Raw genomic sequence first — 24,029 nt, forward strand, 5'->3', positions numbered from 1 at the left:
TAGAAGTACCCACTCCCTGATATCATAAAGGTCTTTCACTGCCTGAATACCACTAAAGGACCCCTTATCTAGCATGAATGGACTTGCTTCTACAGATCACGTTGAATGTATGCTTTTTTATGAGACAGGTTTTCAGGCAATATCATTGTAATTTAAGAAAATGTCCCTAAAGGGAAGAAAAGAACATAAATTGGTTCTCTTTTAAACAGATGCATTGAAATAGACCCTCAGGGTCTGAAATAGACCCTCAGGGTGGCCCAGTGGTTAAGAATCAGCCTGCCAATGCAAGGGACACGGGTTTCAGCCCCAGTCCAGGAAGATCTCACATGCTGCAGAGCAACTAAGCCTGTGTGCCATAACTACTGAGCCTGCGCTCTAGAGCCCGCAAGCCACAACTACTGAGCCCACGTGCCACAACTACCGAAGCCTGCGTGCCTAGAGCCCATGCTCAGCAACAGAAGCCACCACAATGAGAAGCCCACGCACCGCAACAAAGAGTAGCCCCCACTCACCAGAACTGGAGAAAGCCCACACAGCAACAAAGACCCAACACAGCCAAAAATAAATTAATTTAAAAAAAAACACTTCATTTAAAAAAAAAAGAAACAGACCCTCAGAAACATGGTTTTTCTCTTTCTAAGGCTATTATAGGAGCTTGGATGAATCATTAAGGTAGTGAAAGCCATGTGTAGGTTCAGTAATAAGTCAATGACTATCCTCAAATTAATAAACATAAGTAATGTCAATTTATCAATTTATAAGAGTCTAGGATTCAGAAGTTGCTTTGGAATAAATACATAGTCTTTTTTTAAATTGAAGTATAGTTGATTTACAATGTTGTGTTTTTAATAAATACATACTTTTTAAAAAATTATTTATTTTTGGCTGCGCTGGGTCTTCGTTGCTGCACGCGGGCTTTCTCTAGTTGCGGCGAGCGGGGGCTACTCTTTGTTGTGGTGTGCAGGCTTCTCATCACGGTGGCTTCTCTTGTTGCAGAGCACAGACTCTAGGTGCATGGGCTTCCGTAGTTGTAACATACGGTCTCAGTAGTTGTGGCTCACGGGCTCTAGAGTGCAGGCTCAGTAGTTGTGGCGCACAGGCTTAGTTGCTCCGTGGTATGTGGGATCTTCCCGGACAAGGGCTCAAACCCGTGTCCCGTGCGTGCATTGGCAGGCAGATTCTTAACCACTGCGCCACCAAGGAAGTCCCAAATACATATTCTTATAAGAGATATAATATTAGAGGCAATCACAGCCCTAGGCCAGTCCCAAAACACCTATTTATCCTATAATGTACTTGAAACATGTTAGAGTATTGTTTTTTAGCTAACCACTTATTATTAAAAAGGTTTTTTATGGGAAATAAATCTTGTTCCAACTTGTGAAGTCAGGAACATATCTTCCTTCTCCCACAACCCTGTAGATGGGGAAAGGAGCTACCCTTACCACCTGCTGTACAACTGGAACCCTCAACTACTTTTCCCAGTGAAATTAGCAAATCAACATTTTCTTGTGCTTAAGCAATGGCTATTCCTGGGGAAATGAGGCACAGATACCACAGTACTAAGTTTTATTAGCGATTTCATTAAGGTAAAATCTCTAGGATTGAGGGAGTCAGTTAGGGGGCACAAAGCCCACGAAGCCTCCTCAGATCTCATAGTGAACCACCGGCTCAGGTTCTTTGTTGGGATCGCCACCTCGTTCCAGGTACAGATTATTGTAAGGATACTGCTTTGGTCCCTAAGAAAAAAACACAGGTCAGCAAGAACAACATATATCTATGTATCCAATACCTGGCTACACCCCACTCTGAGTGAAGAATCACACACAGTAAATGGGTACACGGTAGCCTTTGGTCAGACCCAGCTGGGCTAGAACAGCAGGGACAGCACTCCTCTTCCCCACTCAGCCCAAGGCAGAGAGAAAGCCTAGATTGTAAGAGAAGTGGTGCCTACACTGTTTGTGTGTGTGTGAGTGAGAGTGAGAGAGAGAGGGAGGGAGAGGGAGAAAGGAGAAAGAGAGGGAGAAAGGGAGAGTGTGAGGGAGAGCTTTCTAAATGAGACGACGCATCCATCCATCCCACTCTCTCTCGGGGTCGAGACAGACTCAATCTCCTTTAAGTCACTCAGCCTCTAATGGTTCCACCACTAAAGTGGCCTAGCAAATGAGGCGTGCAGGAGCAACAGTGGGGGAAAGCACAGAGGAGACACGGCTCGGACGTGCTTTAGGGGCTGCTGGCTTTACCAACAAACAGCTGTCAGAGAACACAGCTCAAGGGGAGGAGAAAAGGGTGATGTGCTTACAGAACTGAAAAATGGAAGAGCCACACTGTGTTTCTTGCTCTCCTGAAGTGAAGTTAGCGCTCACACCAGCCCTATGTGCACTCTCCAGCCTGGGGCCCCTGGGGGCTTGGTAGGAAGGCTTGTGTCAGTGCACACAGACACACACGCTACCGTTAGGACATTGATTATCTCAGCACAGGTAGCACTGTGCAGCCAACTGCAAACACGGCAGCCTCCTGCTTTCAGTTCCTTTCCTCACAATCTATCCTGTAGACTACTCCCAAATTAATCTTCCTAAAAACCTAGGCTTCTTTATGGCATTCTTCTGTTCAGAAACCCAACATGGCTCCCTGCTGCCTAGAGGCAGACCAAGTCATCCCTGTACCCCCAACCCTTAGCACCTTCTGTACCTGGTGCATGATAGGGGCTTCATAAATATTTACTGAATTAGTGCATTACTATACCATCAAGTCCAGATCCCTCAGCCATGCAACCTAACTGATCAAACTCACTTCACCATATTTTTTTTTAACACAGCTTCGACAACTGATTTCCCAGGACATCAAGATTACCTGGGACCTTGTTAAATATTGATTCTAGAACCCCATTCTGGAATTACTGAATTAGGCTCTCTAGGCAGTAGAGCTCAGGAATCTGAATTTTTAGTAGCTCTCCAGGTAACCAATGCAGCTGGTTATCTAGGAACTATTTATAAGCCTATTCCACTCCAGCTAACTCACTGTCCTCTTCCTTTATTCTATTTTCTCTTGCCCCAAATGTTCTCTTCAACTTCTCCCCACCATCTAAAATATATATATTTTAGCATCTAGCATAATCCTTCTCCTTAACAGCACCTGATACCCCCAGCATACACATTCACTACACACATATATACACAAAAACTGTGCCAAATTCCTATATATATGTTCCAATGTTGCTCATGTCATGTATCTAAATTTTCTTCTTATCCAAATTAAATGTCCTTAAAGCTAGACAGTATATTTTCTTTCTTTTTTAAATTTATTTACGTAGAGTTGATTTACATTGTTTGTTAATTTCTGCTGTACAGCAAAGTGATTCAGTTATACATATATATATTCTTTTTCATATTCTTTTTCATTATGGTTTATCACAGGATACTGAATATAGTTCCCTGTGCTGTACAGTAGGACTTTGTTGTTTATCCATTCTATTTACACTAGTTTGCATCTGCTAATCCCAAACTCCCAATCCATACCTCCCCTACCCCCCTTAGCAACCACAAGTCTGTTCTCTACAGACAGTATATTTTCTATGTCCTTTACATTCTCTAAAATCTAACTGTCCATGCTTGCAGTAAACATTTAATTGCTTCCAGTACCCTACAGGAAGTGCCCTTCACACCGACAAAGGATAAGCTTTCAACTCGAGATTCCTTGACTCTACCTTAGAAGATCACTTGCTGAAATATTATTGTTAAGTACAGTTCCCAAAATGGCAACTCTAAAGACTAGCTGGCTTCTCCATTCTCATTCCTCACCTAGTCCTACAGTTTCTTCTCACTCAGACTGATCCAAGATGCAGGCAGGAGCAATGCTCTGGTACTTGTACCAGGCCAGTGGGTAAGACCCTCTATAGGCCTTACCAGGAAGTCAAGCTTGGTATTGGCTGGATCCCTACTCCAGAGACTTCATTCCCTCAGGAAACAAGGCTAAGTAAGTATGGCTGAGGGAGCACTTCTCAGATACTCACCACAGGCTGGTAGGTGGGGTAAGTCTCCCCCACCCAAAACATGAACAGCATGAAGGCCACGAAGCCGAAGAGGTGCTTACACATGAGATTCCAAGAAACAGGAGTGGGGGACGTGTCCACACGGTTCCTGATATACATGTCTAGGTCCCAGTGCATCTGAGACAAAAAGGCAGATCACTGTCACATACTGCTCTTCCTGCAAAAGGCATGCAGTCCAGAGTGATTAGAGCCTCATAGAAGGCTTGAAAGGCATTCTACTGCAAAGGCATTCTACTGCCCTGGGCAATATTCTGAGAGCTACATCTGAGATACTGTGGCCCACAGGACTAGATGCTGGCTTATGTCTAGGCTCTGCTGACCAGAGACAGCTCAATCATAGAAGTTCACAACTCTTACAATACAGAGCTTTGACTCTTACAATACAGAGCTTTGATTACTCCCAGACATCCCATTCCACACATCACACAGGGAACATCAGATCTCAGATTGCTGGACCTCGCTTCCTTGGGCAGAAAAACTTTAGTGTTGCTTGGGCAGAAAAGTGCCATTTGAGCTACAGAAGACATAGGGAAAAGGAAGGAAGGTGAAACGGGATATGGTTCTCTCACCGGTTCACCCCAGTTCAATCGCAGCTCTGGGTGGTCCCAGTCATACCACGGATCCCTCTCCTGCTGTGAGCGGTCAGGGAGCTTTGGATAGTCACCATACCTGAGAGACAGCAAGAACTTCTGGACAGGGCTCTGAGCAGCCTCACTCAGACAATTCACAGTCTCCTCATCTCAGAGATGAAAAACCAAGTGACAGAGATACTGCCTCCCCTAAGGACAGGGGAACTGACCTTCAAATCAAGATCTCAATTTTTTTCCCTGAGGTGTACATATTGAGAAATGCTGAGTTAAAGGGCCACTGGTAAATATCCCAAATTTCCCCCCCAAAAGACTGTGCCAGTTTACATTCCTACAAATGGTATAAAAGAGATCCATTTTCCTGAATGCCTTCCAATACCAAATTTATCATTAATAAAATAAAATGTTATTTGATAAGTGAAAAAAAATCTCAATTTTTACTCACTAAGCACTGAATAACCGAGGAAGTCCACAAATTTTCATTAAAAATTTATGTCAAACTCTGAAACATTTTAACATATGTAAGCTTTTCTTATCTTCTTTCAACAGAAAGAAGAAAAGTCATGCAATGTTATAATGTTAGTGCTGGAAGGGAATTTAACAATCAATCGCTGTTTCCCCCATTAGACAGAAAAAGAAACTGAAGTTTAGAGTCTGAACCTAAGATCGCCCAGTTAATTGGAATGAAAACAAAAGGGTACAGATTAGAAAAGCACTTTTCATAGCAACTGTGTTTCTCAACCACAGAGTTGACATACAACTCCAAGTCTCAAACACCTCATGGGTCTTCATGATAAGCTGGATTTTTCCCCAACAAAACCAGGTTCAACTTATACAGACTGCTACCGAGGCTGCTCTTGTCCACAACACAATAAAAGACATAGGAAATGATGACAACTAGACATGTGTCACAGAAAGTGATTAAAAAACAACAAGACGAATAGGAGCTGCTGAAACCACGGCTGAAAGAGTGATGCTAGGACAGAAAATGAGGGTGATGGTAATCAACTCAGACAATTAACCACAGGGATGTTACGGGGGTGCGGGAGCAAAACCATCAACTGGAGTTAAGGGAGTTGGCTATTTAATCTGCTTTAAAGTTACTACGACTTCCACAGTGCTAACAGCAAAATATTTCTTAAAAGAGACATATACATGATATAGAGTACTCCATCTACAAATACGGTTCTCATGACAGGAATCCAGCTCCAGCCTGGTCACGTGCCTGGATGACAGCACCTGAGCCCAGCAGATGCTCAATCTAAATGAAACCTTGCGCTCTGGATGGAGCCAAAGAAGGTTCCTGCTATTCAGGGGTCCTCAAGGGAGCTATTAAAACCTCAGCTTCTTCATCTGAGGAAACAGCCTGAGCCAAGGAAAAAATTGAAGTCCTCTCGGCTGCAGCTGCTCACCCATCCCCTCCCACCTCCCTCCACGGAGAAAAGCGCCCACACCGTTGACTCTGAGGGGTCACGAAAAGGTTCGGGGAAAAGGGTCAGAGTTGAGCTACCCAACCCAGCCGAACTTCTCCCATCACTACCCAGGCGCAAGCAGACCCTATCTCACCCCATGCCATCATCTGGGTATGGCTCGTAGTCTTCCACCCGCATATTATACTTCTTGGCTGCGGCAGCCCGTTCTTCTGGGGTCCTGGGATAGGGTCCCGGGAGCATGTCCTTGGTAATATGGGAGGCTGAAGAGCAGATGAGGGCACGTCAGAAGCGACTCCATTCCTCCTTCCACTCTGAAAGCTTCAAGCTGCGGTGGCTGCAGACACCGGAGCCCGAGGCTTCGAGGGACGAACAGACCCTCCACCTGTTTTTCTGAATACACCAACTCCACCCGTGCCCTTGCCCGGACTCGCCCGCCGCGGTATCCACAATACCCACCCTCCGTCCGACATACCAAACCTCAGGCACCCCTCTCCCACACTGAGGCCTCGCCCGTTCTCGCGGACCTGTCCGTGCACCCATCGGCACCATGTTTCGGGATGCCCTCTGCAGCCATCGGACTCCCAGGACCCCCGCCCTGGCTGCCGCCATCTTCACCTTCTTCTCGTTTCACCCCGCACATGCGCAAAGACCTTGTCACGGCGGCCGAGCCGGGCCAAACGTGACAAGGGAGAAAAGTCTCAAAGGTTCAATAAGGGCGGGGCTTAAACGGTGCTAGGAAGCCAGAGGGAAGATGAGCGGTTGGATAGAGGCAGAGAGGGAAAGCGGGAAGGAGAGAAAAACAAGCAGGTCACTGCTTTGACATTTCAGATCGTTATGTCCCTTTTCTACCTCAGCTGACTTAGACGCATCCAGGGATAACGGGCACTCAGAACCTGAGCATCTCAGGTGGACAGCTGACCCACCTACCCCAGGACCGGTACAAGTAAAAGGAGCCTGTCAATCTCTTTTCTGACTGCTTGCCTTTTTCCTCTCCTTCACTGGCAGTTCCTCCTTCCATCCCCAAACGTGATCATTCTTCAAATTCAGCCCTTGGTCTTTCTTGTTTGTTCTTGTTTTGTTTTCCAAATTAGTTATCTCCTTCAGTTAGATGCACGGTGCAACACACAAATTGGCCCCGAACTGGTTCTTTTTTTGTTGTTTTATTTTGGCCGCGCGGCTTGCGGGATCCCAGTTCCTCGACCAGGGATTGAATCCGCGCCCTTGGCGGTGAAAGCGCTGAGTCTCAAACACTGGACCACCAGGGAATTCCCCCAAACTGGTTCTTCAGTTTCAGTCTCGTGTTTACATCCGAATGTCCCAGTCACCTCAACCCAACAAATGTAAAACCAATCCTATCATCTGAACCCACCTCAGATTTGCTAGAATTCGCTCAGATTTACTAGGACTTGGATAAATACATTTCAAGCCGAACCACAATTAGCGAACACTAGCCTAACAAAAGAATTGGGGGGGGCATTATTGTTCGCATATGAATATGTGTTCATTTTATCTACACAAGTATGATTTGAATAATTTACAGTACAAATATACACATATTTCCAGGAAGTTTTAGGGTGATCACTGTTTTGGAGTAGAATCCATTATTATAGACATTACCAAATATATATCAGAGCAATAAAAACTGATATATACTATTCAGTATATGAATTTGGGGAGAACTACCTTACAGCAACTTGCCCTCTTGTAAATGAAAATCGAATGGATGTTCAGAATGGTTGGACGACATCTGCATTCAATCAATAGCAAACACTGATCTAATTCGGTCAAGATAGACAAAAATGCCTTTAAGAAGGTAAGATGGTGACACAGGCAGAAAAATCAAATGGTGCCAAGCAAAAGAAAACCGTCTTTGATTTCGAAAGAATTCAAGTTGCCATATATCTTTTGCCGAGGCTTTCGGAGCAATCTTTACCCAACGTCTATCTATCGGACAGTTGCTTTTCCTTCTGACTTCCTTAGGTGGGTCAAGTTTGCGTCTCTCCCCATCCATCAGTGTAAAATTTAATGCCCCACTAAACTTACCTCCTTCTTTGCCTGTTGTGTAGGCCTGGGCACACTGAGGCAGCAATAATTTGTGAATTGGTTAACCCGATGATCACCCCTATTCAGTGGGACTAAAGTCTAGTCCCGGGTCTTCGGGGGCGGAGCGTAGGGTGTAGAGCTATAGGTTACCATTAGGAGGCGCTCGCCCAGGGCTCGGCCCCGCGTTCTTAGTGTCTGGAACGCTCTCTCTCGCAGCCTAGCTCTATGGTTTCCGTTGTGTTTTCCCCGGAATAGGCAGAGCTTCCGCTTCCGGTGGGGCCGTCCCTAGCGGCGGAGATGGCGGCGACTGCGGCTGAGGCTGCGGCCTCGGGCTCTGGAGAACCCCGGGAAGAGGCTGAAGCCCCCGGCCCCGCCTGGGATGAGTCCCAACTGCGCAGTTATACCTTCCCGACCCGGCCTATCCCGCGTCTGAGTCAGAGCGACCCCCGGGCGGAGGAGCTCATCGAGAATGAGGTAGGGGGCGGGGCCGCGTCGAAGAGGGGGTGGGGGTGGGGGATGGGGGAAGGGACCAGATTGGGAGGAGAGGTCAAAGGCGAGTGGTGATGGAAGGGAGGGGTTGTGGACTAGGCCGTGGTGTGGACTAGGGCCTAAGGGGAGATGGAGAGGGAAGCGAGGAAAAATGGGACTTGCGAGGTTCGTGCTGGTTAACAGGAGAAGTAATTTTGAAGTTGGGAAGTATTGGAATCTTGGGACAAGAACCCATTAGTTCCTTGGGACGACTTCATTTGTTTTTTCCACTTAGGAGCCTGTGGTGCTGACCGACACAAATCTTGTGTATCCTGCCCTAAAATGGGACCTTGAATACCTGCAAGAAAATATTGGCAACGGAGACTTCTCTGTGTATAGTGCCAGCACCCACAAGTTTTTGTACTATGATGAGAAGAAGATGGCTAATTTCCAGAACTTTAAGCCGAGGTCCAATAGGGAAGAAATGAAATTCCATGAATTTGTTGAGAAACTGCAGGATATACAGGAGCGAGGAGGTGAAGAGAGGTAAATTCCCAGGTCGTGGTTTTCCGTTGGATCTAGGGCATCTATTTTCCTTTCCTTATCTGAGGATGAGTTTTCTAGCTTGAGGGATGATGGAATGACTAGACTTGAACTGTGATTCTCAAGTTTGTTGTCTTCATAAAGTGAGAGTCACACTTGCCTAGCAGAGTCAGGTAGGTGAATGAAGTGAGTGAAGTTGTTTGGGTGAAAGCTGTGATGAAGCTGAAGGCATATGCCTTATTCAGAGTGCGAAGTCATTACTTGACTCTTGTTTCCATTTTGGAGTGCAGCCCCAGGGTTGCTAGATAGTCTGATTTTTTTCAAGAGAAACCAGAAATCAGCATTTTTATTTAAAATCTTTTTAAATGTGGGCAGCTAATTCATATTTTTTAAAATGCTGCAAGAGGCCAATTTAAAATATGTGTTAGTAGATTTCCTAAGATTATGGGTTTGCAGCCTTTGTCCTAAAATATTTGAATGGGGGCAGTGCAGGCTAAAAAGTTGTATAGGTGAGGCGGGGGAGAATATTGATGTGTTGCATTGAATTGATGATAGCAAACACAAGATATACACACACATGGGAGTGACTCTCTCTACCTTAGGTAGAGAGCCTCTTAGATAGGTTCCAGACAACATTCAGTCCCACAGAATAACGTTGCCTCTGGGGAATTGCTGTCATTGAGTACTTGATGGTGAATTGCTGTCATTGAGTACTTGATGGTGAATGACTATCTCCGTCTCACATTTGGTGCCCAACCCTGGGCTTTTCTTCACTCTCCAGCCTCAGTTCTCTTCTTGACTCTGTTAGTAGTATGTGGCAGAGTGAAAGGATTTGAAACATACTTTTAAATTTTTTTTTTGGCTTTTGACTCTTAGCTATTGTCCTAATGATGGAACTTTGACCGGAAGAGTTTCCAGAATCTGAACTATGGTTGATTTGTTCTTTATGTCTTATAGAGACTGGTTCAGTTGAATCATCTCATGCATGATGTCCTCAGATTTACCACAGTGCATGCGCGCGTGCGCACACACATACACCCAATGTTGAGAAGAGAGATTGATTTAAATGATGCTTGTGGAGTGTAAAGCTATTGATTGAACATATGCATGGAACGAGTGTGAGATAAGACACATGAGTCCTCTGGTTCCTCAGTCACTTTAAGTTTCTTGCTTCCTGTAGTGAGAGCATTTTGCCTAAGTCTGAACTATGGGTGTAGTCTGTACTTTATGGGTGATTTAAGGAAAATTTTTTACTATTTGCAAGATTTGCCCTATCAGCTGACTTTAGCACCAACCAACTCTATTGTATAATTGTACAGCTTGTTATGATTCTAGGGTGAAGGGTGTTAGGATCCTCTTTGAGCTCTTTTGAGGATTTACTGTTAAGGTTTCACAGGAATTGCTTAGATTCCTGTTTGGGGAGTGTTCCTGACTCTTTCAGAGTTACTTGAGAAATATTTGTATGAACATGTGTACATCATAATCTCTGGGGAACATTCCAAGGTTGCATTGGAGTCTTGAGGTTTCCATGTCCCCAAACAGGTAGCTGTTTCCAATTTATCAAGATTTTTAATTAATGTTGCCTTAAACATTGTGATTCCAGGCACTGGGATACCTTTGAGCTTTTGAAGTAATGCTCTCAGGACCATTACTTCTTTTTCTTCACGTTTGCCCCCTAAATAATGTTTCTTTCGGGACTTGATCGAGTGTGTTTGGCTTTTCATATCTATTAAGTAACTTCTTACCTTCCTCAGGCATGTTAGGGGCCCTCGGTCTGTGGAAAGCTTAGTGAGGTATTTTTCTTCAGCTATAGATGGCTGCTACAGATAGGTGTCTGAATCAGTTAAAATAAACTAGGCTTCAGTCCAGGGCTCAGCGACTTGAAGCAACAAAGGTTTATTTTTCACTCATGCTACATGTCCATCTCAGGTCACCTGGATACTCTACCTACATCATCTTTTGCACTTTGGGACACAGATTGCTCCATCAGTTGCCATTGGAAGCTTTGCAATTGCTGTGGCAGAGGGAAAGTGATGTGGTAGTGTGTACTGGTTCTTAAAATTACAGTTTGGAAGTAGTACCAGTCACTTCTGTGGACATCTCATTGGCCAAAACAAGTTATATAAGCAAGCCTTGCTTCAAGGAGGTGAGGAAGAATCTCTCTCACAGGGAGGGAACTAGTTCTTGGTGAACAATAATACGAGCTGCCGAAATGGCCATCAAGGGCCAAAGGGGATGTCTCGCGCCCCGAGAGTTTCTGGAACAAGGCTGAGTCATCATTCTAGGGTCTGTGGGTAGGCTTCGAGGAAATCTATGAAATTATATTAAAGTTCAATGTGTGCATTTTTATGGGGATCCTTTCCTGGATTCTTTTTTTTTCTTGGATTCTTAAAGGAGTCATACTGTGACCCAGAAAAAGTTAAGAATCACTTCTCTAAAATATAAAATTTGGTGTTGAACAGAGCTCAGAGAAGGATAGGTAAGGATTCAGTTCTGTGAGAGTCCCATGACTGCAGCTGTTCTTTGTGGGAGATGTTGGTATGGGCTTGGGTTTGGATTTCCAGGTATGAGAGGCCATGCCAGGGACAGTGTGTACATGCACTAATGGGATTTTCTTCTTGGGGAACATAGGTTGTATCTGCAGCAAACACTCAATGACACTGTGGGCAGGAAGATTGTCATGGACTTCTTGGGTTTTAACTGGAACTGGATTAATAAGCAACAGGGAAAGCGTGGCTGGGGGCAGCTGACCTCTAACCTGCTGCTTATTGGCATGGAAGGTAAGAAATCTTTCAGAAAGCAGCATGGCTTGGGGTCTTATGAAGTGATTTCTAAACCTTTCCCCACCACTTGTTCGCTCCATGACTTTCAACAAGTCACGTAACTTTCTTAAGTCTCAGTCTCCTCATTTGTAAAATGAACACAGTAATATCTTATAATTAACTATGAAGATTAAATGAGATAACGTACGTTATGTCAGGTACTCTAAAAAGAAAGTTCCCTATTCCCTTCCTCAGTTGCTGTGTGAGTATATATATTTAGATATTAGGGATCTCTAAAATTCTGCTGTTTTCTATTGGATCTGTCTATATTCAGAAGACTTTTATCCCAGTAGAAGAGGGAAACGTTTTTCCAATGTAAATTGAACCTTATCTTTTGAACAGATAATACATTAATGGGGTTAAATTCAAAAGGTGTAAATAGGTATGTAGTGATAAATCTCTCTTCCATTTCTATTTCTCAGCCTCTCAGTATCCTTCCCTCCCTGGAGGCACCATATGTTATTAGTTGCTTGTGTATCCTGCTAGTGGATTTTACATGTACATAAGCAAATACATTAATACTTTTTTTTTTTTAAATAAAAAGAGGAACCTTTAAACGCCAATCAGGAGAAAGAGAGCTACTTACCAGCCAGGGTCATTGTCTTATTCGGTTTTTTTTTTTTAATTTTTTTTCTTTTTTATTCTTATTTTTATTTCTGTCACTTGCTCAGTGCCAGGCCCATAGTAGGTACTTAGTAAATGATGAATAAATTGGGTTGAACAAGGAAGGAGAGTAATTACTCATTGTCATTCACCACTAGGCTCTGAAGTCTCTTCTTCCCCTTTGATTGTCCTTTCTTCAGATTTGGGTCCTTTGCTGCCAGTGTTAATAAAAGTTTCCAGCAGTGCAACTTATGAATTGACCCTTAACCTGACCCTTTGAAACCAACTCTTGGTTGACCTGCCAGGAGCAAGTTCTTGTTTACTTGACTGAATTTTTATGTTGCCTTCCTATCCTGTGGTGTAGAGAGCAGGGAAACAGATCCCTCAGGTAGAGATGAAAGAGCAAGTCTCCTCTGAGGGTGCATATGGATCTCTGCACTTAGGAAAGCAGCTGTCTTGGCTCACCCAGGCAGACCTGGGGAATGTTTTCTAAACTCCATTCCCTACAGAGGTCCCTTGATCTCTCAAGGATTGTGCAAAGGATAAACATCAGATGCAGCCCCACTTACAAAGAGTAGATGGAGCACACATACGCTAGGGCAGAACTAATTCAGGATGGCATTTTAAATAATTTGCCTTATTCAAAGTATACAACTCTCTTCAGGAATCTGATATGCTTCCCTCAATGAGAATCAGCAGCTCCAGTGTTGATCTGAAGAAGTTTTGCAATCCCACAGGTGTGATGAAGTGGGAGCAGAGGTTGAGAATCTTTGAGCTCCAAAAGAGCTACCCAAAGCAAGTACATATTCGTACAACTTAAAATGACTGATTAACTCCATCAAAGAAGATCATGCATGCATTGCTGATACCAGTCAGTTCAGTTGTTCTAACTCTCGTTTTTTTGCTGCCCTCGAATTCGTGCCATAGTCAAGAAGAGTACAAGTACAGGTTCCCCTCAGCTGTCTAAAAGCAGAGCATTCCTGTGAAACCTTGTATAAGCCGAGATGATGTAAAACAAAGAAGCAATTACTTTAGGACACATCTTGCTAATGGATGCACAAAGTAAATCGAGATAAAGCACAGATGCTCACAGACACAGTTCAGAGCTATGGTGGCTTGATACTGAGATGCTGGCTTGATGCTGAGATTCTGAGTGTAGTTTCCAGGGGAGGAGATTGGCAGTGCCACTCTCACTGCTTGTGCTTGCTGCCTCTGTGATGACTCGCTGCAAAACAAACACTGAATGATATTTTTGCTTTTTTTTTTTTTTCATAAAAATGAAAATCCTCTTTGGATTTCTTCCGGTTAGCAAAAACAGGTACAAATGTAGGTCTTTTGTAAAAGCAAAATGATGTAAAGCTAACTTTTGAAAAGTGGGGTGTACCTGTGCAGAGTATATTTTGCCGTACTTGTATCACTTTGATGTGCAGTTGCTTCCAATAAGGGCAGCAGTCATCATTTAAGAAAGTCTACTTTGTTAATTGATGGTGAACTCTTAGCCAGTGATGTTTGCTACTAGACTTATCACCCATTAAAAGTGTAGCACCTAATTGGCTGAGAGTTGTAATTACAGTCTCCCTGATCTTGCCTGAAATTTTGATTTGGAACCCTTTGCTGAGAGGGCAGGCTGGGTTTCTCTCCAGCACTGGGGCCTGTGTTCCATCCTGTGCAGTAGAGTTACTCCTCTGAATAAGAAAATGTCTGTCTTCCTACAGGAAATGTGACACCTGCTCACTATGATGAGCAACAGAACTTCTTTGCTCAGATAAAAGGCTACAAGCGATGCATTTTGTTCCCTCCGGATCAGTTTGAGTGCCTCTACCCATATCCTGTTCATCATCCATGTGACAGACAGAGCCAGGTGAGCTCATGTGGTCTGAGGAGGGTGTAGAACTCCTTTGAGATCCAAGGCTGCCATGTCTTTCCCCTTCTCTGTGGAGGTATGCCAGGTTTGGACAAACTCAGAGGACAATTTCACAATGTAGTTTATATATTCCAGGTCCCTGTGGTGGTCCCCAGATATTTAAGGCAGACCCCATCACTGATGCTGGTGGACTCTGGTTATTCTGTTTGAATTATAAGTTCATGGAACAAAATGTATATGTCTCCATTGGATTTAATAATTGTTTACTTTTGTCACGGATGCTACTTCTTTTTGATAAAAAAAAAAGGGTGAATAGAATTGAGATATGTCACTTAATGTCTCTTCTGGATCTCAGTGAGGTGTGTGGTTGACTTTGTGGCCAACCAGAGAGCGCCTCTCCTTTCTTGAGAAAACCGCTTAGCTACCTCGTGTAGAAATCTTTGTTGGTTAGAATATGTATTTGGGGAAAAATTTCTGAAGGTTTGGGTGAAGGATGAGTCCTAATTCCTCAGATCTGCAGGCCATGAGTAGGTTTTCTGACCTTTAAACTGTGATGATTGGCTTCTGACCTCAGGAGCACTGAGGCCTAGTATTCTTTATCATTTAACATTCAACAATGCCCATCTTCTTAGGTCATTCTCTGAGAGAGTTTGTGTATGTTTAATGTGTGTTGTGTCTTCTGCTGGATATAAATTCTAAAGACTTTTTTAAGGCATCTTTCTTGACTACCAAAGTTACCGATAAAAATTTGGTGATTGACTGATTTTTTTTTTTCTCTTGAACCTCTCAGGTGGACTTTGACAATCCTGACTACGAGAGGTTCCCCAATTTCCAGAACGTGGTTGGTTACGAAACAGTGGTTGGCCCTGGTGATGTTCTTTACATCCCAATGTACTGGTGAGGATGGGGCTAGGACTGGGGGCTTTTAGGGAGCGTTCTTTGCCATTCCCTGGAAAGCCTTATCCATGTCTCTTCTTTTGAGTTGTGGCAGGATTGGACTTACGTGATATACAGGAAGGTTGGCATATCCAGATGATGAGCATACTGAACATGGGGGAAATGGCAATACTGTTTCTAGACAAGATGACAGTTCCTCAAGTCCAAAGAGATCCCAGAGGCTTGAGGCTAGAGAAACTGTTCTTGACTCTTGGGTATTTGAAGGGTGAACACCACTGCCTCTAGCCTCAGGGTGTGTTTGATAGGATGAGTGTGAAGATACTGTCTTCATTATATCCCTTAGCAGGACTCTACGTAGTTTCAGAGGATCCCTCCTTCTGAGAAGTATTGGTGGCAAACAGGAGCCTGTTTATTTTCTTGCAGGTGGCATCACATAGAGTCATTACTAAATGGGGGGATTACCATCACTGTGAACTTCTGGTATAAGGTGAATATGGGTTTTTTTCCTAGATGGGAGTGGGGTGAGGTAGGTGTAATAAATTATTTAGGGGCAGGGTGGGGAGGTTGGCTATCTCTGGAAGTGATTCCTAGATCTTTGGGGGAGCTGGAGAGGGTGGGGTTGAACTGGGTTTCCTAAGGGAGGATGGTGCGAAGAACAGTGGGTGACACTGAAGCCTGCTAAAGACATTTCCTGAGCTGCTGCTTCCTTTGCAGGGGGCCCCCACCCCTAAGAGAATTGAATATCCTCTCAAAGCCCATCAGAAAGTGGCCATAATGAGAAACATTGAGAAGATGCTTGGAGAGGCCTTGGGGAACCCACAAGAGGTATGTGGCTGCCCCAAGGTGGCACTCCTGTGACTCAGTGGGCAGAGTGACCAGGGAAAGTCAGGATTGGTGTCACAGTCTCTGTAGCTCTTCTGTTTCAGTATCTGTTGTCCTGTTTCTTCATAGAGGTTATGGGTATGTTCAGAAAATCCTTGTTTTCTGATGAGAGCTGGGCTTGACTGGCGGATCAATTATAATCTGTTCCATGCTAGTAGTAATGTTCCGCATGGGGCTTGTGTGCCAGCTGGGGACCCCCGAGGGGATTCTTTTGGAATGGGAAGCGAGCGGTAAAGCATCTACTCACACGCTCCCAGCCGTGCCAAGACTGCTCTAGGTAATGTTGAGACCTGCTTCCCATGCAGGTGTGCCAGTGGCCCGTTGGGTAAATGGGGGAGGTTTGTATTTGCAATGTTCTTACCTCTGTCCTGTGGATAGCCTCAGCATTCAGAGCACCTGTGGGCTTGGGAGATCGCACCAGCCCCAATTACAAATGATCTTTTCAGGATATAGAATCACTTAAGATTCTTAAGTCACATTTACAAAACATGCACGTAAACACTCGGGGTGTCTGGGATTATTAGCTCCTCTGACCTTCTGTCTGTCAGTTTGGTTCTGCTTACAAATGTAGGGTATTGTGAGAGGGAAGGTAATACAAGATGGACCCAGAGGAGAGGGCCATGCTCCAGGATACTGGGTTGACCGCTAGGAAGAGAGTTGGTTAGAGGGTTTACAAGATTGAATGGAAGCCTTGTCCTTGCCCTTGGCTGGACATCGATGTCTCTAGACACACCTCATCTGGCTCCGGGGCTAGGGGACAGGCAGTTCTGACTGGCTCCTCATGTCTTTTCACAGGTGGGGCCCTTGTTGAACACAATGATCAAGGGCCGATACAACTAGCCTGCCAGGAGTCGAGGCCTCCTGCCAGGTGACTGCTAGCCCGTCCACACCGCTTCATTGATGAGGACAGGAGACTCCAAACGCTAGTATTGCACGCTGCACTTAATGGACTGGACTCTTGCCGTGGCCCTGGAGGCAGGTGTTTGGGGCAAGGCAGGGTGGTTGGCGCTCCACTCCCATTCGGAGGGACTTCTTACCCTTGCCTCTGTGCCCCAGCACCTTCCCTCTCTGCCCCCTAAAGTCCTGCATTCAGTGTGTGGAGTCCCCAGCTTCTGGTTGTCATCATGTCGTGTGTTAGTCTGTCAACCTTGGGATGTGTGTGCGTGTGTATGCCTGCACACGCGTGTATGTACTTGTTCCTTGCTCCCTCCTTCTGGGTCAGGATGCCATCTCTGGCTCTCCGCTCTGTCTCCTGCAATCTCAGTGCCTCAGCCTGAGAGAGAGGAGATGTTCTTGGACGCCCATTGCATCTGGGCAACAGGGCCACAGCTATCCTAACTGTGAGGTCAGTCTGCCCCCTCCCAGTTTTCACAGAGAGGCTCTAGGCTGTTGGGAATGGCTACTGAGACTCTAATGGGGAGAGGGAGAGTGGGGAGGGTTGCCTTTGAGAGCCTAAATAGCTTCCTAGGAGAGTAAATTAGACAGGGTTCCAACTTGAACCTTCAAGCTCAAGCCATACACAGAAAAGAGCCTTGGGACACAGGAACCAAGGATTGTGCATAACTTACAAATTACAGACACATACAGCTTCTTTCTTTCAGCACCAGCTCTTGTTCTCTGTCCTGGGTGCCAGAGGAGTCATCCTAGCAATGGCTTCTCTAGGTTCTAGGGATGCAAGCCTCTGTGTGGATGTGTGTGTGGATGTTTGTGCCTGTGTGCGTGCATGTGTGTCCACACCGGCCTGCCTCTCTGCTTACCAAGTTTCTACCGCTTAACCTTGTCCAGTGGGACATACAGCGGGAGCCCCAAGGCAGTGCTGCCTGACCTGGTCTAAAGCTTTTAAACTCATTTTTAGCCATTGGATGTTGGTCAGGCCTCGCAGCAACCTGCCTGAGGCCGACTGGCTAGAGCCTCCAGGTCCTATGACCGACCCTCCCTGCCCAGGCCCCGTCCTCTGTGTCTGCAGAGCTTCTTGGCTCAGGAGACAAAATGGGGTCAAGCCTAGGCAGCTAACTCACCACATGTCATCCACCTCATGGCAAGGGCAAAAACGTAGCCTTGCCTCTTAAAGCCAGCGCCTCTGCCAGACCCCCACTGTAATGTTCCACAAACACCCTCAGAAGTCAGGGCAACTGGTGGAGCATGGAGAGGAATTTCCTTTTCTGTTCATAGCTTTTCATGGGAACCCCTCTCAGGGCTGCAGCTTACAGCTGGGCAGCTGTGCACTGCACAACTCGAAGGGCCATCATTCACACCTGTATAATGGAAGTGGGGCCCCTGGGATTGGGCAGTGTGATGGCCCTGCGTCTGCTCACCTCCACTCCCATCTCCACGCCCCTTCTCTCTGGAAGGAAAAAGGAGTTGGAAGTCTCTGGGTTCATTTTTTCCTTTTTTTTTTTTTTTTTGCCAAAGGTTTACTTCCAGTGTCCGAGCTATGGCTCTCACCCCCAGAGCTCAGTTTACAGTTACAGTGCACTGATGGACTGAGAGGATGCATATGTGTGTGTGTGCATGAGCGCACTTGTGTGTATTTTGGGGAGGGGTGTTTATTTTTAGTACCCCATTCTGGGGTTCTCTGATGCAGTGTGGGTGTTCAAACATGGTACCTTCTCAAGTGTAGTTCTCTCAAATATAGCCAGTGCTGGAAAATGTGATTGCAGTGATCTCCATCCCTCCATCTCTTTTGGGAAAGAGGAACGCAGCAAAGAAAACAAGGCAGACAGAAGATAAATTGACCACAAAGACACTTTGAAATATAGCACATTATTTTCCTTCTCAGCAGCTCTGCTGCATCCCTGGCTCATTCCTTAAAGGTGTGGGTGATGTGCAGCAGGGAGGCGTGGTCTCTCAGCTGCTCCTCTCTGGGTGCTGTGCCGACCCAGGTCTGCACGAGGGGGAGGGACCTTCACAGGTTGGGTCCTGATCCTTGGGTAATGTCTCTGGGTTCATGTCCAATAGTGATCCCTGATTATTAGACACCTAATGTGTGCCTGGTGCTTTTAGTGCAAGGTAGGTATTCTCATTTTACAGTTCAAGAATAAGCAGTTAGTGGCAATCAGGATTCAAACCTAGTACTGTTTGGCTGCAAACCCTCTGCTGTTCTTTTCCACCAAACTACATTGATTCTCCTACTGTACCTCCTTTGGACTACAGGCAGCAGGCAGTGTCTGGTACAGACAGGCTTAGCCCAAAAGGATACGGAAGATACAGCTCAGGGTGAAAGCTCTTCTGGGCTCCAGCTAAAGACTTCTTGGGAAAACTGCCAGGAAGCCATATTATGAGTTAAGAGTTCTGGAAGAAGTTACAGGGAAACTGAGTTCTAGATCCCCTTGGTTACTTGTGTGTCCTTGAATAGGTCCCATAACTTTTCCCAGCATGCTTCTGCATCTGTAGAATTGAAGATCTAGATATTCACTAAGAACTTTGATTCATGTTCTGCTGCCTCCGTTTGCCCCAGTGAAGAGATTGAGGCTCTTCCCTTCACATACCTAGGTTAGGGCCGTTCAGGCTCAAATTCTACTCGTAGCAGAGTAGAACGTTTCTGCTCTGTTGCTTACTCCTATCCTGGCTGGCAGTGTGAAGGCAGATACATGAGGGGAAGATGGGGGTTTGGGCCTGTATGAGGGTCAGCCATGTTGCAAGATCCTATTTTTACACCAGCAGGTACAGAGGAAACTACTCTTTTGTAAAGTCAAATATTTGTTGGGGGGTTGAAGTTTGGGGGGTGGAGGAGGGGCTGTTCTGGGCATCAGTTGAGCAGATGCCCAGGATGCCTGGGGGAGACCAGCTTCCCCTACAAATCAGAGCTCTAAATTACAAGGTTTTTACCAATGCGAACAGTTGGGGGAAGTCGTCTGCTCTCATTTGCGTAATGGTTTCTGTCACTGGTGATTAGACACAGGATGAAGGAAAAGAAATTTGACAATTAGGAATGAGCGATCATTAATCTGAATCTGTTAGGAGACGGGAAGGATCCTTAGTGGGCCAACCCAAAATGAGGAGACCCTCCCTCTGCCCCCCCCGAGACTCTTGGGCCACATACCCTTTCATTGTTCCCACCATAAGCTGAGCTGTTATTTTCTTAGCAAAGTCTAGGGCCCAGTCCCCAGGCTGAGGTGGATACAGGAACAGACATCTAGAGGCATGAGCCAACAAAGGGTGTCAGATGCAAGTGATAGGGCAAAGAATAGCAAATAGAATGGTTTTGACATGTGTATGCTGTTTGTGGAAAATGTTTTTGTAATCGACACTCTAGATACCCCACCTGTGACATGCATTTGTTACATTACGGCACTGCAGGGTGTGGAGAAAACCTGCTCTTTTATCCTCCAGGAGCCTCTGCTTAGTTGGAGAGGAAACTGCATGAAACACCCAGAGGTTATGAAGCCATGTGTGGTACACCCTGTGAGGACAAGGTTAGAGACTGTTGAGAGAGGAGGAAGATCAGTAGAGAGCAAACCTCAACCTCCAGGCTCCTCCCAGCCCCTGGGCTCCCCAGGGAGGACTCTTCATCCTAGGCTCCCAGCAAGGTTGATTCTGTCCCTCCCCCCTCGCACGTCATTGCAGCTGTAGTTATGTGGAAGGCACTGAGATCCCTGCCCAGATGTGTGAGCAGGTGATGAGATGAACTAACAGGCTGAGTGTTAAGGTGTGGAGAGTCCCAACTTGGATCTTCTCAGGTCTCTGTGTCACCTCATCTCTCTCTTGTCTCTTTAAACACCACGGACAGGATTTGCACCAGTTATTTGTTTCTCAGTTTTGTGGCTTATGTGTTGGTGGGTTCCTTAGATCAGTGGCTTCATCAAGGATTGGAGGCAGGGGTGATGGTGGTGGTTGGTTGTCTTGTCAGAATGTGAACTTCCCATGGGTAGGGCTGTGTCTCTCTCCTTGGTAACTTTCCTACCTCTGGTTTGTCTACCCTTCAAACTCCAATGCAGGGTTTAGTAGGGCTGCAGAGAGTGGCCCTCAGGGACCAGTTTTACCCAAACAGGGTGGATACTGGGATGCTCCTAAGAACTCATGGGCTTCCAGAGGCCCTGGCCTTTCTGCCCATGTCATCTTCCCTTTTTCCGGAACCTCCAGTTCTTGCCCCCCCCCTGCCTACTTCTCTGGTATCCTCTCAAATTGCCTGCTCTAAAGAGCTGTTCCAGCTTCCTTTTCCATTGTCCCCCCAGTTTCTCCTACTTATACTCTCCCTGCCTAGGCTCTTCAGCAGCCCCTCACCAAGGTCCTTTTTCCTAAACAGTTGCTTTCTCAGAAGCTCCCTGGCTGCAGGTGTTTGGATTGACTTTCTCTAGGATCTTCCATTTCTGATCTGCAATAATTCTGTTCACACACGGTTAGTCCATTTGTTCTGTGTCTGCTCTGTTCTCTTGCCATTCCTTTGTCACTTCTGTACGTCCTGGTTTAGCTTTTCTCACTCTGGGAGCCCTTTCTGCTAGTCTTCAGCCAGTTCTGTTTAATCTTCATAGAACTTAGAATCTTCAGCGGAGCCCTGCTGAGCACTTTTGGTGCATTTCTGGGGGACAAAGCCTCGGACACTGGCAACCCTTAGGACCAGGGGTCTGTGGTTAGTGAGGCCTCTGGAGATGGGTGAGAGGAGGGAACCTAGAGAATCATGGACAGTGGAGAACCAGTGAGGGGAGATTGAGCAGGAGACTCCCCAGGAGTGGAGCCGGGCCTGGCAAGCCTGGAGGGAAGAACTGAAGTTTGTGTTTCCACATACATGCATCTCTGTGCCTTAGGGTCCAGCAGTTCAGGGATAGTGGGTGTTTTGGGAATGTCTGCTAATTTCTCTCAGGTGTCTTTGGTGATGCTCTTAGTCACCAAATTTGGCTGACTTCTTAGTTTCAGTGTTTGCTGGAAGGGAAACAGCATATTGAGTAGTCACGTGTCAGGAGTGGAGGTCTTCGATGAGAAACGCCCTGGAAGCTGGGGTAGCAGGAGACGGGGACCCAGTGGTCAGCTTATATACCCAGACTGTCACTTCACTTCTCCAGGTGTTTAGTACAATAGCTGATTAAAGAAGTTTAAAAACAACTGGGCCTTGCCTTCTTCCCCACCTGAAATCTAATCTTTAGGTGATATTTTGGGAAGGAGCATGTGTCCTTTAACTTCCAATGAGAAACAACCTAACAATCTAGTATAGTGTATAAAAACATGGGTTTGGGAGTTAGATGTATTTTGTTCAGATTTCTAGCTTTGCTACTTAAATCAGCTGGGCTTGACTTTGTTGATTGACTTGATCTCTCTGAGCCTCAAGTTTCCTCAACTATAATGGTATGTGTGTAGGGGAAGGTGGGTGTTGAAAATATCTACCTCAGGGCTGATGGACTGATCGAAACAATGTTTGTAAAGCTTTACCACAGTGCCTGGCAAGCACTTAATAAATGGCTGTGGTAGTGGTTGTTACATTTATTTTGTGACTTATTCAGAAACTTGATTTCAGTGATTCCTTCCCTCTCAAGAAGAGCATAAGGAAGAATAAGGAAATTATGCTGGAGAAACTCATATTGAGATGGGGACAGACAGAAGAGCCTTGGTATCTAAATCCACCCTAGAGGGAGCGAAACAGGGAAGAGCCTGATGCCTTCTACTTGGTCAGCCAGACTTTACCGCTCTCATCGGCCCAGGGCCGGCATGAGAAGCTGTCAGGTGTGCGGTCTCCTTACGCTGTGTGAGGGGTGAGGGCAGCTGGGTGAGTTCCCATTACACCTGGAGAAGCTGTTGCCAACCTCATACCATGAAACACCACAGCAGTCAGATCAGGCCCGCTTGTTTCAATTTTATTGCATGCTCTTCCATGTATTTAAGTTACATATGTGTTAAGGTTATTTTAGCACAGAGGGGCATTCCGAAGAGAATTCAGAAAAATATAAGACTGGAGTCTTAATAGCTACCATCTGTGGAGCCCCTGGAGCATTTGTTTCAGGCCCAGTTCTAGTCTCTCTACCCATGTGCTCTCAGTTCATCGGGGGGCGTCAAGCAGGCAGTTACAGGTCTGCAGAGGAGAAGCACCTGACAAGCTCCTTTGTTCACAGTAGGCTTCTTGCAAGAAGTCACATAGTCTAAGGTGATACCTGGAAGATAACCAGGGATTGGGGAGGAGTAAAAGGCATGTTTCTTCTCTGGCTTCTCCCAGTCCCAAAGCAAACACTCTGTTCCTCCATGTTTAAGGGTTTTAAGAATCACTTGTAGGAATGAGCCAGACAGTGGACCCCCAAAAGAAGAAAACCCTTTGGTTAGCTACAGAAACATTTGAAAATCATTTTGATTGTCAGCCCAGGTTTGTCCTGGAGTGCAGATGGATTGGACTTGCTCAGTTGTAACCCTTTCCCTGACTGCTTTGCAAAAGACTTCATTCTGGCCTCTGGAGTTTCACCCTGCCGCCCTACTTGGAAGCGACGCTGGATCCAGTTACTTAGACATCAGCCCAAGATGTACTCTGGCTGCCTGGAATTCTCAGCCTCTTCCACACTGATATCCGGCGGATCTCTTAGATTCTTCCCCCACTCTCAGCCACTCCCCTCCTCCCCACTATGAGCCACGCCTCTCTGCAGTGCCCCTCTAGCCACTCATATCCTCTTGGGTCTGACCCTGGTCTCCAGCCCCATGGATGTAGAAGATCTCTAGCTGGTGCCAAGCCGTCTCTGGGCTTCAGGCCATTCTGTAGTCACTTTACAGTCACCTCTCCACTTCTAGGTTTCTTTTGCTCTGGGCCTTGGAAGCCTTCCCTCTGGCCCCAGAAAATGTTGCTGTGTTTTATTCAGTTTGCTTAAGACTTGGTCATTGAGGTCAATCCTGCCCTTCAGGGCAGCTCTGCTTCTTATCTCCATA

At 45.8% G+C, this 24,029-nt stretch overlaps 2 protein-coding genes across 4 annotated transcripts; one reads left to right on the forward strand and one right to left on the reverse strand.

The window, feature by feature from the left end:
- Window positions 1–1,110: 1,110 nt before the first annotated feature.
- On the reverse strand, window positions 1,111–8,239 carry NDUFB8 (NADH:ubiquinone oxidoreductase subunit B8). Of its 3 annotated transcripts, XM_027112321.1 has the most exons (6): window positions 8,115–8,231; window positions 6,596–6,803; window positions 6,205–6,331; window positions 4,621–4,720; window positions 4,093–4,208; window positions 1,111–1,739 (listed from the first exon to the last, which is right to left on the reverse strand). In XM_027112321.1, exons 2-6 carry the CDS (start codon window positions 6,678–6,680, stop codon window positions 1,499–1,501), a joined length of 669 nt encoding a protein of 222 aa, XP_026968122.1. In that variant the 5' UTR covers window positions 6,681–6,803; window positions 8,115–8,231; the 3' UTR covers window positions 1,111–1,498. The 3 variants fall into 3 exon arrangements, with proteins under 3 accessions (XP_026968122.1, XP_026968123.1, XP_026968124.1); XM_027112322.1 differs by lacking the exon at window positions 6,596–6,803 and having other exon boundaries at window positions 8,115–8,239; XM_027112323.1 differs by lacking the exon at window positions 8,115–8,231 and having other exon boundaries at window positions 1,555–1,739; window positions 4,013–4,168; window positions 6,596–6,784.
- A 135-nt stretch (window positions 8,240–8,374) lies between these two features.
- On the forward strand, window positions 8,375–17,301 carry HIF1AN (hypoxia inducible factor 1 subunit alpha inhibitor). Its single transcript, XM_027112320.1, has 8 exons — window positions 8,375–8,588; window positions 8,878–9,128; window positions 11,757–11,905; window positions 14,266–14,411; window positions 15,205–15,311; window positions 15,735–15,798; window positions 16,026–16,136; window positions 16,989–17,301. Exons 1-8 carry the CDS (start codon window positions 8,412–8,414, stop codon window positions 17,031–17,033), a joined length of 1,050 nt encoding a protein of 349 aa, XP_026968121.1. The 5' UTR covers window positions 8,375–8,411; the 3' UTR covers window positions 17,034–17,301.
- The last annotated feature ends 6,728 nt before the right edge of the window (window positions 17,302–24,029 follow it).

The sequence above is a fragment of the Aethalodelphis obliquidens genome, unplaced genomic scaffold (assembly GCF_003676395.1).
Source record: "Aethalodelphis obliquidens isolate GAN/ISIS:26980383/991018 unplaced genomic scaffold, ASM367639v1 scaffold11, whole genome shotgun sequence".
NCBI lineage: Eukaryota > Metazoa > Chordata > Mammalia > Artiodactyla > Delphinidae > Aethalodelphis > Aethalodelphis obliquidens.

What these genes read in the sequence shown, in the direction of transcription:
- NDUFB8 (XM_027112321.1), bottom strand. Translation starts at nt 6,680, where the DNA reads ATGGCGGCAGCCAGGGCGGGGGTCCTGGGAGTCCGATGGCTGCAGAGG. An exon ending in GCCGATGGGTGCACGGACAG is followed by an intron (nt 6,332 to 6,595) that starts GTCCGCGAGAAC and finishes TCTGCTCTTCAG; the next exon opens with CCTCCCATATTACCAAGGAC. An exon ending in TACCCAGATGATGGCATGGG is followed by an intron (nt 4,721 to 6,204) that starts GTGAGATAGGGT and finishes GCTGTCTCTCAG; the next exon opens with GTATGGTGACTATCCAAAGC.
- HIF1AN (XM_027112320.1), top strand. Translation starts at nt 8,412, where the DNA reads ATGGCGGCGACTGCGGCTGAGGCTGCGGCCTCGGGCTCTGGAGAACCC. An exon ending in CTTTACATCCCAATGTACTG is followed by an intron (nt 15,312 to 15,734) that starts GTGAGGATGGGG and finishes ATTTTCTTGCAG; the next exon opens with GTGGCATCACATAGAGTCAT. An exon ending in CTGTGAACTTCTGGTATAAG is followed by an intron (nt 15,799 to 16,025) that starts GTGAATATGGGT and finishes CTTCCTTTGCAG; the next exon opens with GGGGCCCCCACCCCTAAGAG.